Source organism: Chamaea fasciata, unplaced genomic scaffold (genome assembly GCF_029207755.1).
Source record: "Chamaea fasciata isolate MVZ Bird 193981 ecotype frontalis unplaced genomic scaffold, bChaFas1.0.hap1 SCAF_41, whole genome shotgun sequence".
NCBI classification, from domain to species: domain Eukaryota; kingdom Metazoa; phylum Chordata; class Aves; order Passeriformes; family Sylviidae; genus Chamaea; species Chamaea fasciata.
This window is the reverse complement of record NW_027094126.1, coordinates 22,963-49,075: the sequence shown is the minus strand read 5'-3', so window position 1 is coordinate 49,075 and position 26,113 is coordinate 22,963. Positions and strand designations below refer to the sequence as shown.

At 59.1% G+C, this 26,113-nt stretch overlaps 1 protein-coding gene and 1 pseudogene across 2 annotated transcripts in view; one reads left to right on the top strand and one right to left on the bottom strand.

Moving 5' to 3' along the window:
- Positions 1 to 19: 19 nt before the first annotated feature.
- ANKRD52 (ankyrin repeat domain 52) overlaps positions 20 to 26,113 on the top strand; it is a 37,935-nt gene continuing 11,841 nt past the window's right edge. For both annotated transcript variants that reach the window (XM_066207434.1, XM_066207433.1), the window contains exons 1-20: positions 20 to 125; positions 3,944 to 4,027; positions 4,818 to 4,896; positions 5,960 to 6,030; positions 7,232 to 7,432; positions 7,936 to 8,023; positions 8,827 to 8,969; positions 10,198 to 10,410; positions 11,732 to 11,810; positions 12,459 to 12,573; positions 14,169 to 14,251; positions 15,082 to 15,199; positions 15,895 to 15,963; positions 16,903 to 17,043; positions 17,898 to 17,966; positions 18,673 to 18,784; positions 21,095 to 21,166; positions 22,640 to 22,841; positions 24,018 to 24,105; positions 25,378 to 25,495. In XM_066207434.1, coding sequence (XP_066063531.1) covers positions 99 to 125; positions 3,944 to 4,027; positions 4,818 to 4,896; positions 5,960 to 6,030; positions 7,232 to 7,432; positions 7,936 to 8,023; positions 8,827 to 8,969; positions 10,198 to 10,410; positions 11,732 to 11,810; positions 12,459 to 12,573; positions 14,169 to 14,251; positions 15,082 to 15,199; positions 15,895 to 15,963; positions 16,903 to 17,043; positions 17,898 to 17,966; positions 18,673 to 18,784; positions 21,095 to 21,166; positions 22,640 to 22,841; positions 24,018 to 24,105; positions 25,378 to 25,495 — 2,172 coding nt within the window. In that variant the 5' untranslated portion in view covers positions 20 to 98. The remainder of the gene's footprint in view (positions 126 to 3,943; positions 4,028 to 4,817; positions 4,897 to 5,959; positions 6,031 to 7,231; positions 7,433 to 7,935; positions 8,024 to 8,826; positions 8,970 to 10,197; positions 10,411 to 11,731; positions 11,811 to 12,458; positions 12,574 to 14,168; positions 14,252 to 15,081; positions 15,200 to 15,894; positions 15,964 to 16,902; positions 17,044 to 17,897; positions 17,967 to 18,672; positions 18,785 to 21,094; positions 21,167 to 22,639; positions 22,842 to 24,017; positions 24,106 to 25,377; positions 25,496 to 26,113) is intronic.
- On the bottom strand, positions 22,879 to 23,713 carry LOC136303861 (uncharacterized; annotated as a pseudogene).

Sequence of the window (26,113 nt, the reverse complement as noted above, 5' to 3'; positions counted from 1 at the left end):
CATCCCCGGCGCTCCATCCCCGCCCCGCAGCCGGACCCGAGCGGAGCCGCGGCGGCCGGACCCGATGCCGGCAGCTGGGCGCTGAGGGCGGCCCCGACATGGGGGTTCTCAGCATCACGGACCAGGTACGGCCGCCGCAGCTCCCGCCGTCGTTCCTTTCCCTGCCTCCCCGCTCCCGCCGCCGCCGCCGCCGCGCCGAGCCCGGCCCGCGCCGCTACGGCAGCCCGGGGATGTGCGGCCTAGCGCGGCTCCGCCACCGGGCCCGGCCCGGCGCCGCCCCAGGCCCCGGGCCCCGCTCCACCGGCTCCCCGCCGCCGCTGCCGGCCCCGCCGCGGCCCCGGCACGGCCGGGGGGCGCTGCTGGAACCCGCTCCGGCCGGGCCCGCCGGGCCCAGCGCGGCCGGGACGGCCCGGGCCGGGAACGGGAACGGGAGAGCGCCGGGAACGGGAGCGCCGGGCCGGGAACGGGAACGGGAGAGCGCCGGGAACGGGAGAGCAACGGGAACGAGAGCGCCGGGCCGGGAACGGGAATGGGAACGGGAGAGCGCCGGGAACGGGAGAGCGCCGGGAACGGGAGCGCCGGGCCGGGAACGGGAGAGCGCCGGGAACGGGAACGGGAGAGCGCCGGGAACGGGAGCGCCGGGCCGGGAACGGGAACGGGAGAGCTCCAGGGATGGGACCCTCGGGAAAGACCCCCGGACTGGGAACGGGAACGGGAGAGCCCCGGGGATGGGACCCCCGGCCCGGGAAACGGGAGAACCGAGAGGACGGGACACCTGGATTGGGAATGGGAGAGCCCCGGGGATGGGACCCCCGGGAGCGAGCCCCGGGAACGGGAACGGGAGAACCGCGGGTTTCGCTGGCCCGGGAATGTGAAACAGCAAAGGGGGATCCTGCCCCGGGAGAGCCCCGGGAATGGGAGCCCTGGACCGGGAACGGCGGAGCCCGCAGGGATGGGACATCCCGGTCCAGGGGGATCCCTGGGGTTGGGACACCTGGATCGGGAGTGGGAGAACCCCGGGAATGGGATCCCCTGGCCCTGGAACGGGAGAACCCCAGGAATGGGAGAATCCCGGTCTGGGAACGGGAGAACCCTGGGAATGGGCCCCGTGGACCAGGAACAGCGGAACCCCCGGCATTGGGACACCTGGATCGGGAGCAGAACCCCGGGAATGGGAGAGTCCTGGGGATGTGATCCCCAGGGCCTGGAACGGGAGAATCCTGAGAATGGGAGAATCCCGGGAATGGGAGAACCCCTAGATCGGGAATGATGGAGCCTGCAGGGATGGGACATCCTGGACTGGGGACAGGAGATTGCTGGGGGTCGGGACACCTGGATCGGGAGCAGGAGAATCCCGGGAATGGGAGAATCCCAGGAATGGGAGAACCCTGGGAGTGGCAGAATTCCGGGCTCGAGGCCTCCTGGATCAGGGATTTGGGAGCACCAAGGGGGGATCCCAGCCCCAGCACCCGCAGGATGGGACCCTGGCCCCGCTTCCCGCTGCCTCCCAGCAGATCCCGGATTTTGGGGGTGCAGGGCGGCCTCGGGGGGGGGGTTGGGGACACCTGTGGGGTGCAGGGTGTCCCCACGGAGTTTTGGGGGTGCCCTTGGGGTGGAGGGTGTCCCCGTCAGGTTTTGGGGGTGGCCCTGGCTCACAGTCGGGTTTTGGGGACACCCCTGTTGTGCAGAGTGTCCCTGTCGGGTTTTGGGGACACTCCTGGGATGCACAGTGTCCCTGTTGTGTTTTGTGGACTTTTTTTGGTCGCAGGGTGTCCCTGTCGTGTTTTAGGGACACATTTGGGGTTCAGGGTGTCCCTGTAAGGTTTTGGGGACACTCTTGGGGTGCAGGGTGTCCCTGTCGAGTTTTGAGGATGTTTTTTGGGTTCAGAGTGTCCCCATCAGGTTTCGGGGACCCCAGAGCCGTGACCCCGGGCTCCCCCGACCCCTTTCACCCGCAGATTTCCCCAGAACCAACATTTTATCCCCCGGGGTTTTGGGGTCAGGGGGCTGCCAGAGCCCTCCACACCCAGCCCTGGTCCCGCTCCTGCCCTTAATCCAGGCAGGAATTCTGGAGCTGAGGGTGAAAAAAAAAAAAGGGGGGAAAATTTGGGTTTGGGGGTGAAGGGCAGGGGGAGACCCGAGGGATCAGGTTTTTAATTTTTTGGGGTAACCCCCAACCACGGGCCAGACGCGGCGCCTTTGGGGGACACCACAGGTGTTTCCTGTAACTTTTATTTAAAAAAAAAAACCCTTTTTTAATTTTTAAAAGTATTTTAACCCGTCCCCGGGTGTGTCCCCAGGATGGGAAGTGCCGGGTTTTTTGGGATGAGGCGCGGCGGGGAAGGGCTCACGGCCGGGCCGGGCTCGGGGACGATGGAAAAAGGGAAATTTGGTGGTTTTGGGGCGTTAAATCTGATTTTGGGGCGTGGGCAGAGCCCGGGGGGTCACGGCAGCCAAAGCCCTCGGCCCCAAAAAGCCTCAGGGGGAACTGGGGGGTCTGGTGGCGTTATGGGCTGTCGCTGTCACTGTCACTGTCACCACGGTTCCAGCTGTGTCGCTGTCACTGTCACTGTCACCACTGTTCCAGCTGTGTCCCCTCATTCCAGCTGTGTTGCTGTCACTGTCACTGTCACCACGGTTCCAGCTGTGTCGCTGTCACTGTCACCACCCCTTCCAGTTGTGTCACTGTCACTGTCACCACGGTTCCAGCTGTGTCCCCTCATTCCAGCTGTGTCACTGTCACCACGGTGCCAGCTGTGTCGCTGTCACTGTCACCACTGTTCCAGCTGTGTCCCCTCATTCCAGCTGTGTTGCTGTCACTGTCACTGTCACCTCTCATTCCAGCTGTGTCCCCTGTCACTGTCATTCATCCCCTTGTTCCCTGTCACTGTCACCACCCCTTCCAGCTGTGTCACTGTCACTGTCACCACCGTTCCAGCTGTGTCCCCTCATTCCAGCTGTGTCACTGTCACTGTCACCACCTTTCCAGCTGTGTCCCTTGTCACTGTCGCCGTCACTATGGTTCCAGCTGTGTCACTGTTACTGTCTCTGTCACTGTCACCTCTCATTCCTGCTGTGCCACTGTCACTGTCACTGCCTGTTCCAGCTGTGTCCCCATCAGTGTCACTTCCCATTCCAGCTGTGTCCCCATCACTGTCACTGTCACCATCCCTTCCAGCTGTGTCACTGTCACCATCCCTTCCAGCTGTGTCCCCTGTCACTGTCACTGTTACCGTCCCTTCCAGCTGTGTCCCTGTCACTGTCACTGCCTGTTCCAGCTGTGCCTCCATCAGTGTCCCTTCCCATTCTGGCTGTGTCACTGTCACTGTCACTGCTCATTCCAGCTGTGTGCCCTCATTCCAGCTGTGTCCCTGTCACCACAGTTCCAGCTGTGCCACTGTCACTGTCATTATCATCACCCCTTCCAGCTGTGTCCCCTCATTCCAGCTGTGTGCCCTGTCACTGTCACCACTGTTCCAGCTCTATCAATGTCACTGTCACTGTCCTTGTCACCACCTTTTCTAGCTGTGTCCTCTGTCACTGTCACTGCCGCTGTCTGTTCCAGCTGTACCACTGCCACTGCCACTGTCACCACCCCTTCCAGCTGTGTCCCTGTCACTGCCTGTTCCAGCTGTGTCCCCATCAGTGTCACTTCCCATTCCAGCTGTGTCCCCTGTCACTGTCACTGTCACCACCCCTTCCAGCTGTGTCACTGTCACCACCCGTGCCAGCTGTGTGCCCTCCTTCCAGCTGTCCCCTGTCACTGTCACCACCTGTCCCCCTGTCCCCCGTCACTGTCACGCGTGTCCCCCTGTCCCCTGTCGCTGTGTCCCCTATTCCAGCTGACCCTGTCATTGTCACACGTGTCTCCCTCTCCCCTGTCACTGTCACACGTGTCCCCCTGTCCCCTGTCACTGTCACACGTGTCCCCCTGTCCCTGCAGCCCCCTCTGGTCCAAGCCATCTTCAACCGGGATGTGGAGGAGGTTCGGTCGCTGCTCAATCAGAAGGAGAACATCAATGTACTGGTGAGGCTCCCCCAGGGCCCCCAAATCCTCTTTGTCCTTCACCCAGGGACCCCCAAATCCTCCTGTCCCCCACCCAGGGCCCCCAAATCCTCTTTGTCCTTCACCCAGGGCCCCCAAATCCTCCTGTCCCCCACCCAGGGCCCCCAAATCCTCCTGTCCTCCACCCAGGGACCCCCAAATCCTCCTGTCCTCACCTGGTGCTCCCCAAATCCTCCTGTCCCCCACCCAGGGCCCCCAAATCCTCTTTGTCCTTCACCCAGGACCCCCAAATCCTCCTGTCCCCCACCCAGGGCCCCCAAATCCTCTTTGTCCTTCACCCAGGGACCCCAAATCCTCTTTGTCCTTCACCCAGGACCCCCAAATCCTCCTGTCCCCCACCCAGAGCCCCCAAATCCTCCTGTCCTCACCTGGTGCTCCCCAAATCCCTCCCGTCCCCATCCCTCGCTCGGTTCTTCCAAAATCCTTCCTCGTGCACCTCCAGGGATGGGGACTCCAAACCTCCCTGGGCAGTTCCAAAGCCTGACCACCCTTTTCCATGGAAAAATTCCCCCTGATGTCCACCCTGAGCCTCTCCTGGTGGAATTTGGGGCTGTTTCTCTCATCCTGCTGTTCCCTGGGAGCAGATTTTGGCCCTGCTCTCCCGTCAGGGAGTCGTGGGGTGAAAAGATCCCTCCTGAGGCTCCTCTTCTCCAGGCTCAGCCCCTTTCCAGCTTTTCCCAGCCTCTCCCAGCCATTCCCAGCCATTCCCAGCCCTCCAGGCCCACGGGTGGATCTCCTCTCTCCCCTCCAGGACCAGGAACGCCGGACCCCGCTCCACGCTGCTGCCTACGTCGGAGACGTTGCAATCCTCGAGCTGCTCATCCTGTCAGGTGAGCCCCGGGGGGCTGTCCCTGGGCCTTCTCCAGGTCCCTGGTCCCTCTCCTGATTCCTGATCCCTCTCCAGATCCCAAATCCCTCTCCAGGTCCCCAGTCCAGGTCCCCAATCCTTCTCCAGGTCTCCCAATTCCTCTCCAGATCCCAGATTTCTCTCTAGAATCCCAGATCCCTCTCCAGGTCCCTGTTCCCTTTCCAGACCCCCAATCCTTATCCAGGTCCCCAATCCAGGTCCCCAATCCCTCTCCTGGCCCCCAATCCCTCTGAAGGTCCCCGATCCCTCTCCTGACCCCCAATCCCTCTCCAGGTCCCCAGTCCAGATCCCCAAACCTTCTGCAGGTTTCTGATCCTTCTCCAAGTCCCCATTCCTTCTCCAGGTTCTGGATCCCTCTCCAGATCCCTCTCCAGGTCCTCAGTCCAGGTCCCCAAACCTTCTCCAGGTCCCTGATCCTTTTCCAGACCCCCCCAATCCCTCCCCAGACCCCCCAAATCCCTCTCCATGTCCCCGGGGGGCAGCAGGATGGGCTCTGCTCCCCCCCAGTCCCCCCCGAGCTGCCAGGGTGGCAGCCAGGGCAGGATTAGGGAGCGGGGCCATAATCCCCAGAGGTTTCCACATCCCGGCACTGAAATAGCCGAGCTGGAGGCAGGGCCAGGAGGGGCACGTGTGGGGCTGGAGTGAGGAGCAGTTCCACCTGATCCCAGAGAAATTCCCCTAAAATCCGGGGTGGGAGGGGGGGGGTTGATCTCAGTTTTGGGTTGTGTCACCCAAAAAAACTCCCGAGAAACTCCGTGTTTGTGGCCCAGGAGTTGAATTCTGAGTGTCCCCCTCTGCTCCTCACCCTCTGGAACCTCAGGACACCGGGAGGAGAGAGGGAACCCCGAATCTGCCGTGACCCCAAAGGGGCCAAACTCCGAAAAACCTCCCCATCCAACAAGATTGGTGACCTTCACCTGGGGCTGTAGAATCTCACGGGGATTATCCCAGCAGGGAGAGGCAGCTGAGGGGTTTTTTGGGGGGCTCTGGGATCCCCTCCCCGAGCCCCGTGCGTGTCCCCACAGGTGCTAACGTGAACGCCAAGGACACGGTGTGGCTGACGCCGCTGCACCGCGCCGCCGCCTCCCGCCACGAGGTGGGTGCTCCCCGTGGGATTGGAGAGGGGAAAAACGGGAATTTCTGCTCCTCTTCCCTCGATTTGGGGTCTGGGGGGGACGCTGAGTTGTGGGATTCCACCCTCGGCTTTTCCACCTGGGAAGTTCTGGCCTGTCCAGAGGAACCATCCCCAAATCCTTTCCCTGCCTTGTGGGGTGGCTGGGTTGGTTTTTTGGGGCTCTGGGAGAGAAGATCTGTGGGACTGGGGATCCCTGGAAGCTCTGCCCCCATGGCAGAGGGAGGGGGAAAGCCAGGAGGCCAGAGCCTGGAAATAAAAGTCAAATGTAGGTCAGTGGGTCGGGTTTATCATCCCCTGGGCCCTGCTGAGTCACCGGGGAACGTTCACTCCCCGTTGCTCCCGTGGTTCCGGGGTTTTCCTTCCCTGGGATGAGCCCACCTGGCTCAGATCCCACCTGGGAACGGGGCTGGAGCAGCCCAGGTGAGGGCTGGGGGGGATCTGCAGGATGCCGGGAGGTTTGAGGGTGGGAAAAGAGCCAAATCCAAGCTGGGAGCGATCCCCACCAGGGCCCTGGGGACTCCAAACCTCCCTGGGCGGCTCCTTCCAAAGCCTGACCACCCTTTTCCATGGAAAAATTCCTCCTGATGTCCGTCCTGAGCCTCTCCTGGAGGAATTTGGGACTGTTCCTTCTCGTCCTGCTCTTCCCCGGGGGAGCGGATTCCAATCCCACTCTCCTTTCAGAGAGTTGTTCCTCTCATCCCCCAACCCCTGAACAAATCCCAAAACCTGTATGAACCCCCAAACCACCATAAACAACCCGGAACAAATCCCAAAACCTGTATGAACCCCCAAACCACCATAAACACCCCCGAACAAATCCCAAAACCTGTATAAACCCCCAAACCACCATAAACACCCCCGAACAAATCCCAAAACCTGTATGAACCCCCAAACCACCATAAACACCCCCGAACAAATCCCAAAACCTGTATGAACCCCCAAACCACCATAAACACCCCGGAACAAATCCCAAAACCTGTATAAACCCCCAAACCACCATAAACACCCCCGAACAAATCCCAAAACCTGTATGAACCCCCAAACCACCATAAACATCCTCCGTCGCTCCTCGCTTCTCTTCTTGACGGCGAGGGTCGTTCTTTTCGTGCCCCGATTTGCAACAACCTCCCAGAAACCCCTTTTTCCCCCTGTCCCCCCGCAGAAAGCCCTCCACCTGCTCCTGAAGCACTCGGCCGATGTCAACGCCCGCGACAAGCACTGGCAGACGCCGCTGCACGTGGCCGCCGCCAACCGGGCCACCAAGTGCGTGGAGGCGCTGGTGCCGCTGCTCAGCACCGTCAACGTGGCCGACCGCACCGGGCGCACGGCGCTGCACCACGCCGTGCACAGCGGCCACCTGGAGGTGGGCAGGGGACGGGGGCACCGGGGTGACAGGGACACCGGGGTGGGCAGGGACACCGGGGTGGGCAGGGATATCGGGGTGACAGGGACACCGGGGTGACAGGGACACCGGGGTGACAGGGACACTGGGGTTACAGGGACAGGGGACACCACACCGTGCACAGCGGCCACCTGGAGGTGGGCAGGGGACAGGGGCACCGGGGTGGGCAGGGATATCGGGGTGACAGGGACACCGGGGTGACAGGGACACTGGGGTTACAGGGACAGGGGACACCATGCCGTGCACAGCGGCCACCTGGAGGTGGGCAGGGGACAGGGACATGGGGGTGGGCAGGGATGTTGGGGTGGGTCTGGGGACATTGGGGTGGGCAGCAGGGACATCAAGGTGTGCTGGGGCATCGGGGTGGGCAGGGACAGGGACAGACAGGGCCAGAGATGAGCAGGGACAGCGGATGGCCAGGGACACCGTGGTGGCCCCGCTGACGCTGTCCCCACCCCCCACAGATGGTGAACCTGCTGCTCAACAAAGGTGCCAGTCCCAGCACGTGTGACAAGAAGGACCGGCAGCCCCTGCACTGGGCGGCCTTCCTGGGTGGGTGCTCCCGGCCGGCTCCACCTCCCGTCCCCCTCTCCTGCTCTCCCATTCCCTCTCCTGCTCTCCCATTCCCTCTCCTGCTCTCCCATTCCCTCTCCAGCTCTCCCATTCCCCCTCTCCTGCTCTCCCATTCCCTCTCCTGCTCTCCCATTCCCTCTCCTGCTCTCCCATTCCCCCTCTCCTGGTCTCCCATTCCCTCTCCTGCTCTCCCATTCCCTCTCCTGCTCTCCCATTCCCTCTCCTGCTCTCCCATTCCCCCTCTCCTGCTCTCCCATTCCCTCTCCTGCTCTCCCATTCCCTCTGTCTCAGTCTTCCCTCCATTTCTCCCGTCCTTTCCCTCCACCTCTCCCACTTTTCTCTCCATTTCTCTCATCCCTTCTCCGTCTTCCCCCTATTCCATCTCTCCATCTCCTCCTGTTTCTCCTCTTCATTTTTCCCCTTCCTCCTCTCCGTGTCTCCTCTTTTCTCCTCCTCTCCTGTTCCTCTTCTCCGCCTCCCCGTCCCCTCTCCCTTCATTCCCAATCCCGCAGGGATTCCCCTCCCGTGTTTCCCTCTCTCTCTGGTGTTCCCCTTCTCTCTCATTCCCTGTCTCTGGGATGTTGTCCCCCCTGTCCCCACAGGTCACCTGGAGGTGCTGAAGCTGCTGGTGGTGTCACACCTGTCCCATTCTCTCAGACATTGTCCCCCCTTTCCCCGCAGGTCACCTGGAGGTGCTGAAGCTGCTGGTGGTGTCACACCTGTCCCATTCCCCGTCTGTCCCATTCCCTGTCACTCAGACATTGTCCCCCCTGTCCCCGCAGGTCACCTGGAGGTGCTGAAGCTGCTGGTGGCCCGCGGGGCCGATGTCATGTGCAAGGACAGGAAGGGGTACACGCTGCTGCACACGGCGGCCGCCAGCGGTCAGATCGAGGTCGTGCGTCACCTCCTCAGGCTGGGGGTCGAGGTGAGAGCCCCGGGACCTGCCCGGGGTGGGGACAGGTGAGGACAGGTGCTGGCAGGAGCTTTGAGTGGGGACAGAAACCTTGGCTGGTTCTCAGCTGCCTTTTCCCTCCTAAATCCCAAATCTGGATTTTGTTGATCCCTGAGATCAAGGAACCAAAGTCCTTCACCCTGGCTGGGTCTCAGTTGCCTTTTTCCCTCCTAAATCCCAAATCCTCTGGATTTTGTTGATCCCTGAGATCAAGGAACCAAAGTCCTTCACCCTGGCTGGTTCTCAGTTGCCTTTTTCCCTCCTAAATCCCAAATCCTCTGGATTTTGTTGATCCCTGAGATCAAGGAACCAAAGTCCTTCTCCCCCGGGTGGTGGCAGGAACCCGGGGTGGTGACAGGATCCTGGGGCAGTGACAGGAGGGACAGTAACAGAATCCTGGGTGGTGACAGGATCCCTGCACAGTGACAGGATCTCGGGGTGGTGACAGAAACCTTGGGTGGTGCCAGGAGGGGTGATGACAGGGTCCTGGGGGGTGACAGGATCCCGGGATGGTGACAGGATCCCAGGGCACCAACAGCACCCTTGGCTTCTCCTCATCCCCTTTGCCCATCCCAAGCCCCAAACCCCAAATCCTGTGGATCCCATGGATGGATCCCATGGATCCCATGGATGGATCCCACAGATGGATCCCACAGATCCCATGGATGGATCTAATGGATCCTGTGGCTCCTGTGGATGGATCCCATGTGTGGATCACATGGATCCCATGGATGGATCCCACAGATGGATCCCACAGTTCCCATGGACGGATCCAATGGATCCTGTGGATCCTGTGGATGGATCCCATGGGTGGATCCCGTGGAGCCCATGGGTGGATCCCACAGATGGATTCCACAGATCCCATGGATGGATCCAATGGATCCTGTGGATCCTGTGGATGGATCCCATGGATGGATCCCGTGGCATCCGTGGGTGGATCACGCAGATCCTGTTGATCTCATGGGTGGATCCCGTGGGTGGATCCCGTGGGTGGATCCCGTGGGTGGATCCCACAGATATGCAGGATCCCGTGGGTGGATCCCACAGATACGCAGGATCCCATGGGTGGATCCTATGGGTGGATCCCGTGGATCTCATGGGTGGATCCCACGGGTGGATCCCACAGATCCTGTGTTGCCCTTGGATGGATCCCATGGATCCCACGGCTGGATCCCACAGATAGCTCCCGTCTCTCGCGCAGATCGACGAGCCCAACTCCTTCGGGAACACGGCGCTGCACATCGCCTGCTACATGGGCCAGGACGCCGTGGCCAACGAGCTGGTCAACGTGGGGGCCAACGTCAACCAGCCCAACGACAAGGGCTTCACCCCCCTGCACTTCGCCGCCGTCTCCACCAACGGCGCCCTGTGCCTGGAGATCCTGGTCAACAACGGCGCCGACGTCAACTTCCAGGTCTGGGATCCTCGGGAATTTGGGGTTTGGGGTTTGGGGACAGGATCCTGGTCAACAACGGCGCCGACGTCGACTTCCAGGTGTGGGATCCTCAGGAATTTGGGGTTTGGGGTTTGGGGACAGGATCCTGGTCAACAACAGCGCCGACGTCGACTTCCAGGTGTGGGATCCTGGGATTTGGGGTGTGGGGGCCAAAGGGGTGACCTGGGACAGAGGCTGGGTGCAGTTGAAGGAATACGGTGGGTGTTTATTAAAAATCAATCGAAGGATGCCCCTCGGGCGTCTGGCCGTGGTTACACCCAAGGTGAGCCCAAGGTGGACCCGAGTTTCCGAACCAAGCGTGGGTTTTGGTCCGTTTCCGTGCTGGGGTCAGTTGTCCAGTTCTCCTCAATTCCCCGGTTGTATTTTTGGAGAGGGACGGTTTTGTCCGGCTGAGCTGCGAGGAGAACTCGCTAACGCTGCGGATGAAGTTCAGAGTTCTGTAAAGCTAAAGCTGAAGGCTGTAGGGGCGTGGCTGAGCGCACCTGGGGGAGGGGTCTGGGGAGGGGTTTGGGGCGTGGCTGAGCGCACCTGGGGGAGGGGTCTGGGGAGGGGTTTGGGGCGTGGCTGAGCGCACCTGGGGGAGGGGTTTGGGGAGGGGTTTGGGGCGTGGCTGAGCCCACCTGGGGAGGGGTCTGGGGAGGGGTTTGGGGCGTGGCTGAGCCCACCTGGGGGAGGGGTCTGGGGAGGGGTTTGGGGCGTGGCTGAGCCCACCTGGGGGAGGGGTCTGGGGAGGGGTTTGGGGCGTGGCTGAGCCCACCTGGGGGAGGGGTCTGGGGAGGGGTTTGGGGCGTGGCTGAGCCCACCTGGGGGAGGGGTCTGGGGAGGGGTTTGGGGCGTGGCTGAGCCCACCTGGGGGAGGGGTCTGGGGAGGGGTTTGGGGCGTGGCTGAGCCCACCTGGGGGAGGGGTCTGGGGAGGGGTTTGGGGCGTGGCTGAGCCCACCTGGGGGAGGGGTCTGGGGAGGGGTTTGGGGCGTGGCTGAGCGCACCTGGGTGTTTTTGGGGATATTTTGGGATGTCGCTGACCCCTCCCCGGGTGTTTTTGGGGGATATTTTGGGATGTCGCTGACCCCTCCCCGGGTGTTTTTGGGGGATATTTTGGGATGTCGCTGACCCCTCCCCGGGTGTTTTTGGGGGATATTTTGGGATGTCACTGATCCCTCCCCGGGTGTTTTTGGGGGATATTTTGGGATGTCGCTGATCCCTCCCCGGGTGTTTTTGGGGGATATTTTGGGATGTCGCTGACCCCTGCCCGGGTGTTTTTGGGGTTGTTTCCCACAGAGCAAGGAAGGGAAGAGCCCCCTGCACATGGCGGCGATCCACGGCCGGTTCACGCGCTCGCAGATCCTCATCCAGAACGGTCGGTGCCTCATCCCGGGATTTTGGGAGTTCTGGGAGGGGGTCCAGACCTTCCCAAACCCTCATCCCGGGATTTTGGGAACTCGGGAGGGGGTTCAGGAGTGCTGGGAATCCCTCCCTGTGCTGTCTGTGGGGTGGGAATTCTGGGAATCCTGGATCAGGAGCATTGGGGGTCCCTGGGAATCCTGGGAATTCCATGAATTCTGGATCAGGAATGTTGGGGATCCCTGGGAATTCTGGGAATTCCATGAATTCGGGGTCAGGAGTGTTATGGATCCCTGGGAATTCCATGAATCCTGGATCAGGAGCTTTGGGGATCCCTGTGAATTTTGGGAATTCGGGATCTGGAGTGTCGGGGATGCCCGGGAATTCTGTGAATCCTGGATCAGGAGTGTTACGGATCCCTGGGAATTCTGGGAATTCTGGATCAGGAATGTTGGGAATCCCTGGGAATCCTGGGAATCTTTGGAATCCTGGATCAGGAACGTTGGGAATACCTGGGAGTCCTGGGAATCCCGGGAATCCTGGATCAGGAGCGTTGGGAATCCCTGGGAATCCCGGGAATCCTGGGTCAGGAACATTGGGAATCCCTGGGAATCCTGGGAATCCCGGGAATCCCGGATCAGGAGCGTTGGGAATCCCCCTGCAGGCAGTGAGATCGACTGCGCTGACCGCTTTGGGAACACGCCGCTGCACGTGGCCGCCCGCTACGGGCACGAGCTGCTCATTAGTACCTTAATGACCAACGGTGCTGACACCGCCAGGTGGGCGGGGCCGGCTCCTTCCGGAACCTTCCGGCCTGCTGCGGGTCCTGGAAGGGTTCTGGCGTGTCCTGGGAGGGTCCTGGAAGGGTTCTGGGGTGTCCTGGGGGAGTTTCCAGAATGTTCTGGGTTCCTTCTGGGTCCTGGAAGGGTTCTGGAGGGGTCCTGGAAGGGTTTTTGGGGTGTCCTGGGAGAGTTCTGGGGGGTCCATGGGGCGGTTTCCAGAAGGTTCTGGATCCTGGAAGGGTTCTGGGAGTGTCCCCGGGTGTGTTTTGGGCTGTCCCGGGTGTGGTTTGGACTGTCCCAGGTGTGTTTTGGGCTGTCCCGGGTGTGGTTTGGACTGTCCCAGCTGTGTTTTTGGGCTGTCCCGGGTGTGTTTTGGGGTGTCCCGGGTGGATTTTGGGGTGTCCCGGGTGTGTTTTGGGCTGTCCCGGGTGTTTTTGGGGTGTCCCGGGTGATTTTTGGGCTGTCCCCGGTGTGTTTTTGGGCTGTCCTGGGTGTGTTTTGGGGTGTCCCGGGTGGATTTTGGGGTGTACCAGGTGTGTTTTGGGCTGTCCCGGGTGGTTTTGGGCTGTCCCCGGTGTGTTTTGGGCTGTCCCCGGTGTGTTTTGGGGTGTCCCGGGTGGTTTTGGGCTGTCCCCGGTGTGTTTTGGGCTGTCCCCGGTGTGTTTTGGGCTGTCCCAGGTGTGTTTTGGGGTGCCCCGGGTGTGTTTTGGGGTGTCCCGGTGTGTTTTGGGCTGTCCCCGGTGTGTTTTGGGGTGTCCCGGGTGGTTTTGGGCTGTCCCCGGTGTGTTTTGGGCTGTCCCCGGTGTGTTTTGGGCTGTCCCGGGTGTGTTTTGGGCTGTCCCGGGTGTGTTTTGGGCTGTCCCAGGTGTGTTTTGGGGTGCCCCGGGTGTGTTTTGGGGTGTCCCCGGTGTGTTTTGGGCTGTCCCCGGTGTGTTTTGGGCTGTCCCCGGGTGTGTTTTGGGCTGTCCCGGGTGTGTTTTGGGGTGTCCCCGGTGTGTTTTGGGCTGTCCCAGGTGTGTTTTGGGCTGTCCCAGGTGTGTTTTGGGCTGTCCCGGGTGTGTTTTTGGGCTGTCCCAGGTGTGTTTTGGGCTGTCCCGGGTGTGTTTTGGGCTGTCCCCGGTGTGTTTTGGGGTGTCCCCGGTGTGTTTTGGGGTGCCCCGGTGTGTTTTGGGGTGTCCCGGGTGGATTTTGGGCTGTCCCGGGTGTGTTTTTGGGCTGTCCCAGGTGTGTTTTGGGCTGTCCCGGGTGTGTTTTGGGCTGTCCCCGGTGTGTTTTGGGGTGTCCCCGGTGTGTTTTGGGGTGCCCCGGGTGTTTTTGGGGTGTCCCGGGTGGATTTTGGGCTGTCCCCGGTGTGTTTTGGGCTGTCCCCGGTGTGTTTTGGGGTGTCCCCGGTGTGTTTTGGGCTGTCCTGGGTGTGTTTTGGGGTGTCCCGGGTGGTTTTGGGCTGTCCCCGGTGCGTTTTGGGCTGTCCCCGGTGTGTTTTGGGGTGCCCCGGGTGTTTTTGGGCTGTCCCGGGTGGTTTTGGGCTGTCCCGGGTGGTTTTGGGGTGCCCCGGCCCCATTCCCGCGTTGCTGACCCCGTTCCCCCGTCAGGCGCGGGATCCACGACATGTTCCCGCTGCACCTGGCCGTTCTCTTCGGCTTCTCCGACTGCTGCCGCAAGCTGCTTTCCTCAGGTGACCGTCCCCGCTGTCCCCAACGTGTCCCCAACGTGTCCCCAGTGTGTCCCCACTGTCCCCAATGTGTCCCCACCGTCCCCAATGTGTCCCCGACGTGTCCCCAATGTCCCCAGCATGTCCCCAACGTGTCCCCGACGCATCCCCAATGTCCCCAACATGTCCCCAGCGTGTCCCCGACGTGTCCCCAGCATGTCCCCAGTGTGTCCCCAACCCATCCCCGCTGTCCCCACCCTGTCCCTGCCCTATCCCAGTCTGTTCCCTGCCTGTCCCCTGCGTGTAATCACTGTCCCCTCCTGTCCCCAGCCTGTCCCCAACCTATCTCCACTGTCCCCGACCCGTCCACAGCCTGTCCCCACTGTCCCCAACCTGTCCCCTGCCTGTCCCAGCCTGTCCCCAGCCTGTCCCCACTGTCCCCAGCCTGTCCCCAGCCTGTCCCCACTGTCCCCAACCTGTCCCCTGCCTGTCCCAGCCTGTCCCCAGCCTGTCCCCACTGTCCCCAACCTGTCCCCTGCCTGTCCCAGCCTGTCCGCAACCTGTCCCCACTGTCCCCACTGTCCCCAACCTGTTCCCTGCCTGTCCCAGCCTGTCCCCAGCCTGTCCCCACTGTCCCCATCGTGTCCTTCCCTGTCCTCTCTCTGTCCCCGCCCCATCCCCTGCCCTGTCCCCGCCTTGTCCCCACTGTCCCCAGCCTGTCCCCAGCCTGTCCCCAGCCTGTCCCCACTGTCCCCAGCCTGTCCCCAGCCTGTCCCCAGCCTGTCCCTGTGCCAGCGGCACCCAGGTGGCCGTGGGGACGCCGAGGTGACGGCCGCTGTCCCCCGTGTCCCCAGGTCAGTTGTACAGCATCGTGTCGTCTCTCAGCAATGAGCACGTGCTCTCGGCCGGCTTCGACATCAACACCCCCGACAGCCTGGGCAGGACCTGTCTGCACGCCGCTGCCTCGGGGGGGTGAGGGGACACCTGGGGACACACCTGGGGACACCTGGGGACACACCTGGGGACATGGGGACACACCTGGGGACAGCCTGGGCAGGACCTGTCTGCACGCCGCTGCCTCGGGGGGGTGAGGGGACACCTGGGGACACACCTGGGGACACCTGGGGACACCTGGGGACACACCTGGGGACATGGGGACACACCTGGGGACAGCCTGGGCAGGACCTGTCTGCACGCCGCTGCCTCGGGGGGGTGAGGGGACACCTGGGGACACCTGGGGACACCTGGGGGGACACCTGGGGACATGGGGACACACCTGGGGACACCTGGGGACACCTGGGGACATGGGGACACACCTGGGGACAGCCTGGGCAGGACCTGTCTGCACGCCGCTGCCTCGGGGGGGTGAGGGGACACCTGGGGACACCTGGGGACACCTGGGGGGACACCTGGGGACATGGGGACACACCTGGGGACACCTGGGGACACCTGGGGACATGGGGACACACCTGGGGACAGCCTGGGCAGGACCTGTCTGCACGCCACTGCCTCGGGGGGGTGAGGGGACACCTGGGGACACCTGGGGACACCACTGGGGACATTGGGACACCTGGGGGCATTTCAGGGTCCCTGAGGTGACATTTTGGGGTCCCTGAGGTGACATTTCTGATCCCTGAGGGGACGTCTGTGGTCGCTGTCCCCTGCAGGAACGTGGAATGTCTGAACCTGCTGCTGAGCAGCGGCGCCGACCTGCGGAGGAGGGACAAGTTCGGGAGGTGAGAGGGGCGGGGCCTTCCCAAATCCCGAATCCCAGATCCCAGAAATCCTCCCGGGACCCTCACCAGAGCCCCCGGGGCCAGGTCCTTGCTGGGACACCCTGCTGGGTCCTGGAAGGGATCCCAAAATCTCCTGGGAGGGTTCTGGAAGGGTCCTGGAAGAGTTCCTGAGGTGTCCTGGGTTTCTGCTGGGTCCTGGAAGGGTTTCCAGAATGTTCTGAGCTCCTGGGAAGGGTCTTGGAAGGGTTGCCAAAGGGTCCTGGAAGGGTTCCCAGGGTGTCCTGGGCTCCTACCGGGTCCTGGAAGGGTCCAGGAAGAGTTTCCAGAATGTTCTACACTCCAGCTGGGTCCTGGAAGAGTTCCCAAATGGTCCTGGAAGGGTTCTTGGGGTGTTCTGGGGTGGTCCTGGAAGGGTTTTTGAGGTGTCCTGGGCTACTGCAGGTCCTGGAAGGACCTCCCAAGGTGTCCTGGGAGGGTCCTGGAAGGGTTTCTAGAATGTTCTAAGCTTCTGGTGGGTCCTGGCAGGGTTCCTGGGGGGTCCTGGGTTTCTGCTGGGTCCTGGAAGGGTACCTGAGGTGTTCTGGGAGGGTCCTGGAAGCATTCCCAGTGTCCTGGAAGGGTTCTGGAAGGGTTTTGGGGGGATTCTGGGCTCTACTGGGCCCTGGAAGGGTTTCAAAGTGTCCTGGGAGGGTCCTGGAAGGGTTCTCAGGGTGTCCTGGGCTTTGGCTGGGTCCTGGAAGGGTTCCTGGGGTGCTCTGAGCTCCTGCTGGGTCCTGGAAGGGCTCCCAAAGGGTCCTGGAAGGGTTTCCAGAATGTTCTGAGCTCCTGGGAAGGTCCTGGAAGGGTTCCTGGGGTGCTCTGAGCTCCTGCTGGGTCCTGGAAGGGTTCCCAGGGTGTCTCAGGCCGTGCTGTCCCCGTGTGTCCCCTGCGTGTCCCCAGGACCCCGCTGCACTACGCGGCGGCCAACGGCAGCTACCAGTGCACGGTGACGTTGGTGACAGCCGGGGCCAGCGCCAACGAGGCCGACGGCAAAGGCTGCACGGCGCTGCACTACGCCGCCGCCTCCGACACCTACAGGAGGTGAGGGGACACCTGGGGACACCTGGGGACATTGGGGACACTGGGGACACCTGGGGACATTGGGGACATTGGGGACATTGGGGACATTGGGGACATTGGGGACATTGCCAACGAGGCCGACGGCAAAGGCTGCACGGTGCTGCACTACGCCGCCGCCTCCGACACCTACAGGAGGTGAGGGGACACTGGAGACACCTGGGGACACCTGGGGACATTGGGGACATTGGGGACATCTAGGAGCATTGGGGACATCAGGGACACTGGGACAGCAGGGGGGACGCTGGGAACACCGGGACACTGGGGATACTGGGGACACTGGGGACACCCGGAGAGGCACTGTGGGGACACAGGGGGCGCTGTCACCAGCCTGAGGTGACCCTGGTGACATTGGGGGTGTCCCCGTGGGTGCCGTCACCGGCCCGAGGTGACCCTGGTGACATTGGGGGTGTCCCCGTGGGCGCTGTCACCGGCCCGAGGTGACCCTGGTGACACTGTGGTGTCCCCGTGGGCGCCGTCACCGGCCCGAGGTGACCCTGGTGACACTGTGGTGTCCCCGTGGGCGCCGTCACCGGCCCGAGGTGACCCTGGTGACACTGTGGTGTCCCCGTGGGCGCCGTCACCGGCCCGAGGTGACCCTGGTGACACTGTGGTGTCCCCGTGGGCGCCGTCACCGGCCCGAGGTGACCCTGGTGACACTGTGGTGTCCCCGTGGGTGCCGTCACCGGCCCGAGGTGACCCTGGTGACACTGTGGTGTCCCCGTGGGCGCCGTCACCGGCCCGAGGTGACCCTGGTGACACTGTGGTGTCCCCGTGGGCGCCGTCACCGGCCCGAGGTGACCCTGGTGACGTTGCAGGGCAGAGCCGCATTCAGGGAGCAGCGATGAGGAGCCCCTGAAGGAGTCCCGGCTCAAGGAGGCGTTTTTGTGAGTGCTGCGGGTGGGAACGGGCTGGGAATTCATTGGGAATTTCCTGGGAATTCATTGGGAATTTCCTGGGATTTTGATGGGAATTTCCTGGGATTTTACTGGGAATTTGATGGAATTTGCTAAACTTTACTGGGAATTTGATGGGAATATACTGGGAATTTTACTGGGAATTTCCTGGGAATTTGATGGGAATTTTACTGGGAATTTTCCTGGGAATTTGATGGGAATTTGAGGGATTTTAATGGGAATTTGCTGGGAATATTGCTGTAAATTTACTGGGATTTTCCTGGGAATTCTGACGGGAATTTGCTGGGGTTTTACTGGGAATTTGCTGGGATTTTGATGGGATTTTCCTGGGAATTTTGCTGGGGTTCTACTGGGAATTTTACTGGGATTTTCTTGGGAATTTGCTAAAATTTACTGGGAATTTTGCTGTGAATATTGCCGGAAATTTACTGGGAATTTTGATGGAATTTGCTGGGAGTTTTACTGGGATTTCCCTGGGATTTTGCTGAGGTTTTCCTGGGAATTTGCTGGGAATTGCCAGACCCTCATCGAGAGGAAACCTCCGCCCCCATCCCTGACCAAACCTTCCCCTCGTTTCCACCCGGGATATCCCAACACCCGCCCTGGGATTTCGGGACTTTCCCTGTGGAATTTTTTCTCCCCTTTTTCCATGACTCTTTTCCCCGCCCCGTTCCAGCTGTCTGGAATTCCTGCTGGACAACGGTGCTGACCCCTCCCTGCGGGACAAGCAGGGCTACACCGCCGTCCACTACGCCGCCGCCTACGGCAACCGGCAGAACCTGGAGCTGGTCAGAGACCCCCTGAGACCCCGGGGGAAAGCGGGAAATCCAGCGGGAATGGGGGGAAAACCTGCCCAGGAAATAGGGAATATACACCAGGAAAAGAGGGGAAATCCGCCCCAGGAAATAGGGAATATACACCAGGAAAAGAGGGAAAATCTGCCCCAGGAAATAGGGAATATACCCCAGGAAAAGAGGGAAAATCTGCCCCAGGAAATAGGGAAAATCCACCCCAGGAAAAGAGGGGAAATCCGCCCCAGGAAATAGGGAATATACCCCAGGAAAAGAGGGGAAATCCGCCCCAGGAAATAGGGAATATACCCCAGGAAAAGAGGGGAAATCCGCCCCAGGAAATAGGGAATATACACCAGGAAAAGAGGGAAAATCCGCCCCAGGAAATAGGGAATATACACCAGGAAAAGAGGGGAAATCCACCCCAGGAAATAGGGAATATACACCAGGAAAAGAGGGGAAATCCGCCCCAGGAAATAGGGAATATACCTCAGGAAAAGAGGGGAAATCCGCCCCAGGAAATAGGGAATATGCACCAGGAAAAGAGGGAAAATCCGCCCCAGGAAATAGGGAATATACACCAGGAAAAGAGGGGAAATCCACCCCAGGAACTAGGGGATATACACCAGGAAAAGAGGGGAAATCCACCCCAGGAAATAGGGAATATACACCAGGAAAAGAGGGGAAATCCGCCCCAGGAAATAGGGAATATGCACCAGGAAAAGAGGGAAAATCCGCCCCAGGAAATAGGGAATATACACCAGGAAAAGAGGGAAAATCTGCCCAGGAAATAGGGAATATACACCAGGAAAAGAGGGGAAATCCACCCCAGGAAATAGGGAATATACCCCAGGAAAAGAGGGAAAATCCACCCCAGGAAATAGGGAATATACACCAGGAAAAGAGGGGAAATCCGCCCCAGGAAATAGGGAATATACCTCAGGAAAAGAGGGGAAATCCGCCCCAGGAAATAGGGAATATGCACCAGGAAAAGAGGGAAAATCCGCCCCAGGAAATAGGGAATATACACCAGGAAAAGAGGGGAAATCCACCCCAGGAACTAGGGGATATACACCAGGAAAAGAGGGGAAATCCACCCCAGGAAATAGGGAATATACACCAGGAAAAGAGGGGAAATCCGCCCCAGGAAATAGGGAATATGCACCAGGAAAAGAGGGAAAATCCGCCCCAGGAAATAGGGAATATACACCAGGAAAAGAGGGAAAATCTGCCCAGGAAATAGGGAATATACACCAGGAAAAGAGGGGAAATCCACCCCAGGAAATAGGGAATATACCCCAGGAAAAGAGGGAAAATCCACCCCAGGAAATAGGGAATATACCCCAGGAAAAGAGGGGAAATCCACCCCAGGAACTAGGGGATATACACCAGGAAAAGAGGGGAAATCCACCCCAGGAACTAGGGGATATACACCAGGAAAAGAGGGGAAATCCACCCCAGGAAATAGGGAATATGCACCAGGAAAAGAGGGGAAATCCGCCCCAGGAAATAGGGAATATACACCAGGAAAAGAGGGGAAATCCGCCCCAGGAAATAGGGAATATGCACCAGGAAAAGAGGGAAAATCCGCCCCAGGAAATAGGGAATATACCCCAGGAAAAGAGGGGAAATCCGCCCCAGGAATAGGGAATATACACCAGGAAAAGAGGGAAAATCCGCCCTAGGAAATAGGGAATATACACCAGGAAAAGAGGGAAAATCCACCCCAGGAAATAGGGAATATACCCCAGGAAAAGAGGGAAAATCCACCCCAGGAAATAGGGAATATACCCCAGGAAAAGAGGGGAAATCCGCCCCAGGAAATAGGGAATATACCCCAGGAAAAGAGGGAAAATTCCCAAAGGGAAAGAGGGAAAATCCACCAAGAAATGAGGGAAAATTCGTCCAAGAAAAGAGGAAAAATCCGCCCCAGGAAATAGGGAAAATCTGCCCAAGAAAGAGGGAAAATCTATCAGGAATGAGGGAAAATCCAGCAGGAAAAGAGGGAAAATCCCCACCCAAGAAAAGAGGGGAAATCTGCCCACGAGAAGAGGAAAAAAAAAACCAAAACGGGAAAAGAAGGAAAATCCCCAGGAAAAGAGGGAAAACCTTTTCTCTGGAAAATTCGAGCTGGAAAACTCGACGGCAGACCAAGGAGGGGAAGAGAAATCAGGGAGAATTTGGGATTTTTGGTGACAGCAGCACCCCCAGCCCCGTTAGGGAATGTCCCATCCCCCGATTTCGGCTTTTTTGGGATCGGGATTTTCCCCCGGGGCCGTTCCTGGATTTGTGGTTTTGCCTTGGCAGCTCCTGGAAATGTCCTTTAACTGCCTGGAGGACGTGGAAAGCACCGTCCCAGTCAGCCCTTTGCACTTAGCTGTAAGTGCCTGCAGGTCCTGGAAGGGCTCCAGAGGGGGCTGGGAGGCTCCTGGAAGGGTCCTGGGAGGGTTCTTGGGGTGTCCTGGGCTCTTGCAGGTCCTGGAAGGGCTCCAAAGGGGGCTGGGAGGGTCCTGGAAGGGTTCTCGGGGTGTTCTGGGCTCCTGCTGGGTTCTGGAAGGGTTCCCAAAGTGTCCTAAGAGGGTCCTGGAAGGGTTCTGGAGGTGTCCTGGGCTCCTGCAGGTCCTGGAAGGGTTCTCAAAGTATCCTGGGAGGGTCCTGGAAAGGTTCCAAAGGGTCCTGGGAGGGTCCTGGAAGGGTTCCAAAGGAAACTGGGAGGGTCCTGGAAGGGTTCTCGGGGTGTTCTGGGCTCCTGCTGGGTTCTGGAAGGGTTCTCAAAGTGTCCTAAGAGGGTCCTGGAAGGGTTCTGGAGGTGTCCTGGGCTCCTGCAGGTCCTGAAAGGGTTCTGGGGATGTTCTTGGAGGGTTCTCAGGGTGTCCTGGGCTCCTGTAGGTCTTGGAAGGGTTCTCAAAGTGTCCTGGGAGGGTCCTGGAAGGGTTCCAAAGGAAACTGGGAGGGTCCTGGAAGGGTTCTTGGGGTGTTCTGGGCTCCTGCTGGTCAGGGAAGGGTCCTGGCAGGGTCCTGGAAGGGTTCTTGGGGTGTCCTGAGAGGGTCCTGGAAGGGTTTCTGGGGGAGAGACATTTCTGGGAGGGACATCTCTGCCTGGGGGACATTTCTGGGTCCCTGAGGGACACTCTGGGCGCCTGAGGAACACTTTGGGTCCCTGTGGGACATTTTGGGGTCCCTGTGAGACATTTTTGGGTCCTTGTGGGACATTTTGGGGTCCTTGTGGGACACTCCGGGTGCCTGAGGTGCACTTTGGGTCCCTGTGGGACATTTTGGGGTCCCTTTGAGACATTTTTGGGTCCCTGTGAGACATTTTGGGGTCCCTGTGAGACATTTTTGGGTCCCTGTGGGACATTTTGGGGTCCCTGTGGGACATCTTTGGGTCCCTGTGGGACATTTTGGGGTCCTTGTGGGACATTTTGGGGTCCTTGTGGGACACTCCGGGTGCCTGAGGTGCACTTTGGGTCCCTGTGGGACATTTTGGGGTCCCTTTGAGACATTTTTGGGTCCTTGTGGGACATTTTGGGGTCCCTGTGAGACATTTTGGGGTCCCTGTGGGACATCTTTGGGTCCCTGTGAGACATTTTTGGGTCCTTGTGGGACATTTTGGGGTCCCTTTGAGACATTTTGGGTCCCTGTGGGACATCTTTGGGTCCCTGTGGGACATCTTGGGGTCCTTGTGGGACATCTTGGGGTCCTTGTGGGACCCTCTGGGTGCCTGAGGAGCACTTTGGGTCCCTGTGGGACATCTTTGGGGTGCCCGAGGGCCCCTCCGGGCTCCCGTGGGACCCTCTTCCTACCCCCGGTGACGCCGGACGCCGTCCGGCTGCGCTGTGCCCGTGTGCCCAGGCCTACAACGGTCACTGTGAAGCCCTGAAGGCGCTGGCCGAGACGCTGGTGAACCTGGACGTGCGGGACCACAAGGGCCGCACCGCGCTCTACCTGGCCACGGAGCGCGGCTCCAGCGAGTGCGTGCAGGTGCTCACCAGCCACGGCGCCTCCGCCCTGCTCAAGGAGAGGAAGAGGAAGTGGACGCCTCTCCACGCTGCAGGTGGGGCCCCGGGCTGGGGGGGTTGGGGCGTTGGGGTCGCGCTTTTCCTCCTTCGTTTTCTCTGTCTTTCTTCCTCGTCCCTTTTCTCCTTCTCCCTCTTCTTCTTCCTTTTCTCCTTCTTCCTCTTCTTCATCATTTTCTCCTTCTTCTTCCTTTTCTCCTTCTCCCTCTTCCTCATCTCTTTTCTCCTTCTCCCTCTTCCTCATCCCTTTTCTCCTTCTCCCTCTTCTTCATCCTTTTCTCCTTCTCCCTCTTCTTCATCCTTTTCTCCTTCTCCCTCTTCCTCATCCCTTTTCTCCTTCTCCCTCTTCCTCATCCCTTTTCTCCTTCTCCCTCTTCTTCATCCTTTTCTCCTTCTCCCTCTTCTTCATCCCTTTTCTCCTTCTTCCTCTTCCTCATCCCTTTTCTCCTTCTCCCTCTTCTTCATCCTTTTCTCCTTCTCCCTCTTCTTCATCCCTTTTCTCCTTCTTCCTCTTCCTCATCCCTTTTCTCCTTCTCCCTCTTCTTCATCCTTTTCTCCTTCTCCGTCTTCCTCATCCCTTTTCTCCTTCTCCCTCTTCCTCATCCCTCTTTTCATCATCCTTTTTTTCCTTGTCCCTCATTTCCTCATCCCTGTTTTCCTCGTCTGTTTTCCTTTTTCCACTTCTCATCTCTTTTCCTCATCCCTCTTTTGCTCCTCACTCTTTCTCATCCCTCATTTTCTCATCCCTCTTTTTCCTCGTTCTTCTTTTCCTCGTCCCTCTTTGCCTCATCCCTCTTCTCCTCATCCCATTTTTCCTCGTTCTTCTTTTCTCATCCCCTTTTTCCTCATCCCTCTTTTCCTCATCACTCTTTTCCTTGTTCCTTCTTCGCCTCATCCCTCTCTTCCTCATCGCTTTTTTTCCTTCTCCCTCTTTTCTGCATCCCTCTTTGCCTCATCTGCCATTTCCTCATCCCTCTTTTCCTTATCCCTCATCCTTTGCCTCATCTCTCTTTTCTTCATCCCATCTTTCCTGATCCCACTTTTCCTTATCTCTCTTTGTCTTGGTCCCTCATTTCCTCATCCCGGTTTCCCTGATCCCTTTTTTCCTCATCCCCTCTCTTCTCATCCCTCTTTTCCTCATCCCCTCTCTTCTCATCCCTCTTTTCCTCATCCCCTCTCTTCTCATCCCCTTTCTCCCTGCTCCCCGTGTCCAGCTGCCAACGGGAACACGGATTCCCTGCACCTCCTGATCGACAGCGGGGAGCGGGCGGACATCACCGACGTCATGGACATCCACGGCCAGTGAGTGTCCCCTGGGTGCCCCCAAAGCCCCCCCGGGCTCGGGGGCGGACAGACGATCCCTCAGCAAACGCCAGCGCAGGCCAAACGGGCTGGGAGTTTGGGATATCCGTTGGATTCCTGGGATTTGGTACGGCTGAAAGAATGGGAGGTGAAATCATTGAAGAAGAGCTTCTCCTCAGGGTTCCCAGCTCTCCCTCCTCGCTCCCGAGGGTGCGGGGAGCTGGGGATGGCGGCCGTGCTCAGCTCTCTGCGAGGACATCGCGTTTTTCCGCTTAAATATCCCAGAGGGGTCACCACCGTTCCCAGTTGTCCCTCGCCACCATTCCTGATTGTCCCTCACCACCATTCCCAATGATTTCTCACCACCATTCCTGATTTTCCATCACCACCATTCCTGATTTTCCTTCACCACCATTCCTGATTTTCCTTCACCACCATTCCCAGTTGTCCCTCACAACCATTCCTGATTGTCCCTCATTACCATTCCCGGTTTTCCCTCACCACCATTCTCAATTTTCCTTCACCACCATTCCTAATTATCCCTCTCATCCATTCCCAATTATCCCTCTCCACCATTCCCAATGATCTCTCACCACCATCCCTGATTGTCCCTCCATTCCTGTGTCCCTCACCACCCTTCCAAATTCTCCCTCACCACCATTCCCAGTTTTCCCTCACCACCATTCCTAGTTTTCCCTCACCACCGTCCCCAATTCTCCCTCACCACCATTCCCAGTTTTCCCTCACCACCTTTCCTGATTGTCCATTCCCAGTTTTCCCTCACCACCTTTCCTGATTGTCCATTCCCAGTTTTCCCTCACCGCCATTCCCGATTCTTCCTGTCCATTCCCAGTTTTCCCTCACCGCCATTCCCAGTTTTCCCTCACCACCATCCCCAATTCTCCCTCACCACCTTTCCTGATTGTCCATTCCCAGTTTTCCCTCACCGCCATTCCCGATTCTTCCTGTCCATTCCCAGTTTTCCCTCACCGCCATTCCCAGTTTTCCCTCACCACCATCCCCAATTCTCCCTCACCACCATTCCCGATTGTCCATTCCGTTTTCCCTCACTGCCATTCCCAGTTCTCCCTCACCCCCATTCCCAGTTCTCCCTCACCGCCATTCCCAGCGGCCCCATCGATCCCACCCAGCCGCAATCATTCCGGGAATCTCCCCGAACCTCCCCGGCGTCGCCCCGCCGCGGCCAGGCCCCTTCCCCGGCTCTGGGAATTGCCGATCCCGATGGCAGCCTGCCCCTTTTCCCCACGCCAGGACCCCGCTGATGCTGGCCATCATGAACGGCCACGTGGACTGCGTCCATCTCCTGCTGGAGAAGGGATCCACGGCCGACGCCGCCGACAAGAGGGGCCGGACCGCCCTGCACCGGGGGGTGAGCGCGTCCCCCTTTCCCCGCCAACGGGGGCTCCTCGCCGCCGCTCGCGAGGCCTTTGGCCCCTTGTCGGCCTCGGGCGGACGGCGAGCTGGTACCGGCGGCGTAATTCACGCCGCCGAAAGATGAGAGGCTCCTAATGTGTATGTGGGTAGAAAAATAGACAGGTACGGGGGTTTGAAAGAATGTATAGATAATAATAAATATATAGAAGAGATAGGTACGGGGGTTTGAAAGAATGTATAGATAATAATAAATATATAAAATAGGTACGGGGGTTTGAAAGAATGTATAGATAATAATAAATATATAAAATAGGTAGGGGGGTTTGAAAGAATGTATAGATAATAATAAATATATAAAATAGGTATGGGGGTTTGAAAGAATGTATAGATAATAATAAATATATAAAATAGGTACGGGGGTTTGAAAGAATGTATAGATAGTAATAAATATATAAAAGAGATAGATACGGGGGTTTGAAAGAATGTATAGATAATAATAAATATATAGAAGAGATAGGTACGGGGGTTTGAAAGAATGTATAGATAGTAATAAATATATATATAATAGGTAGATATGGGTTTTAAAAGAATATATAAATAATAATAAATATAT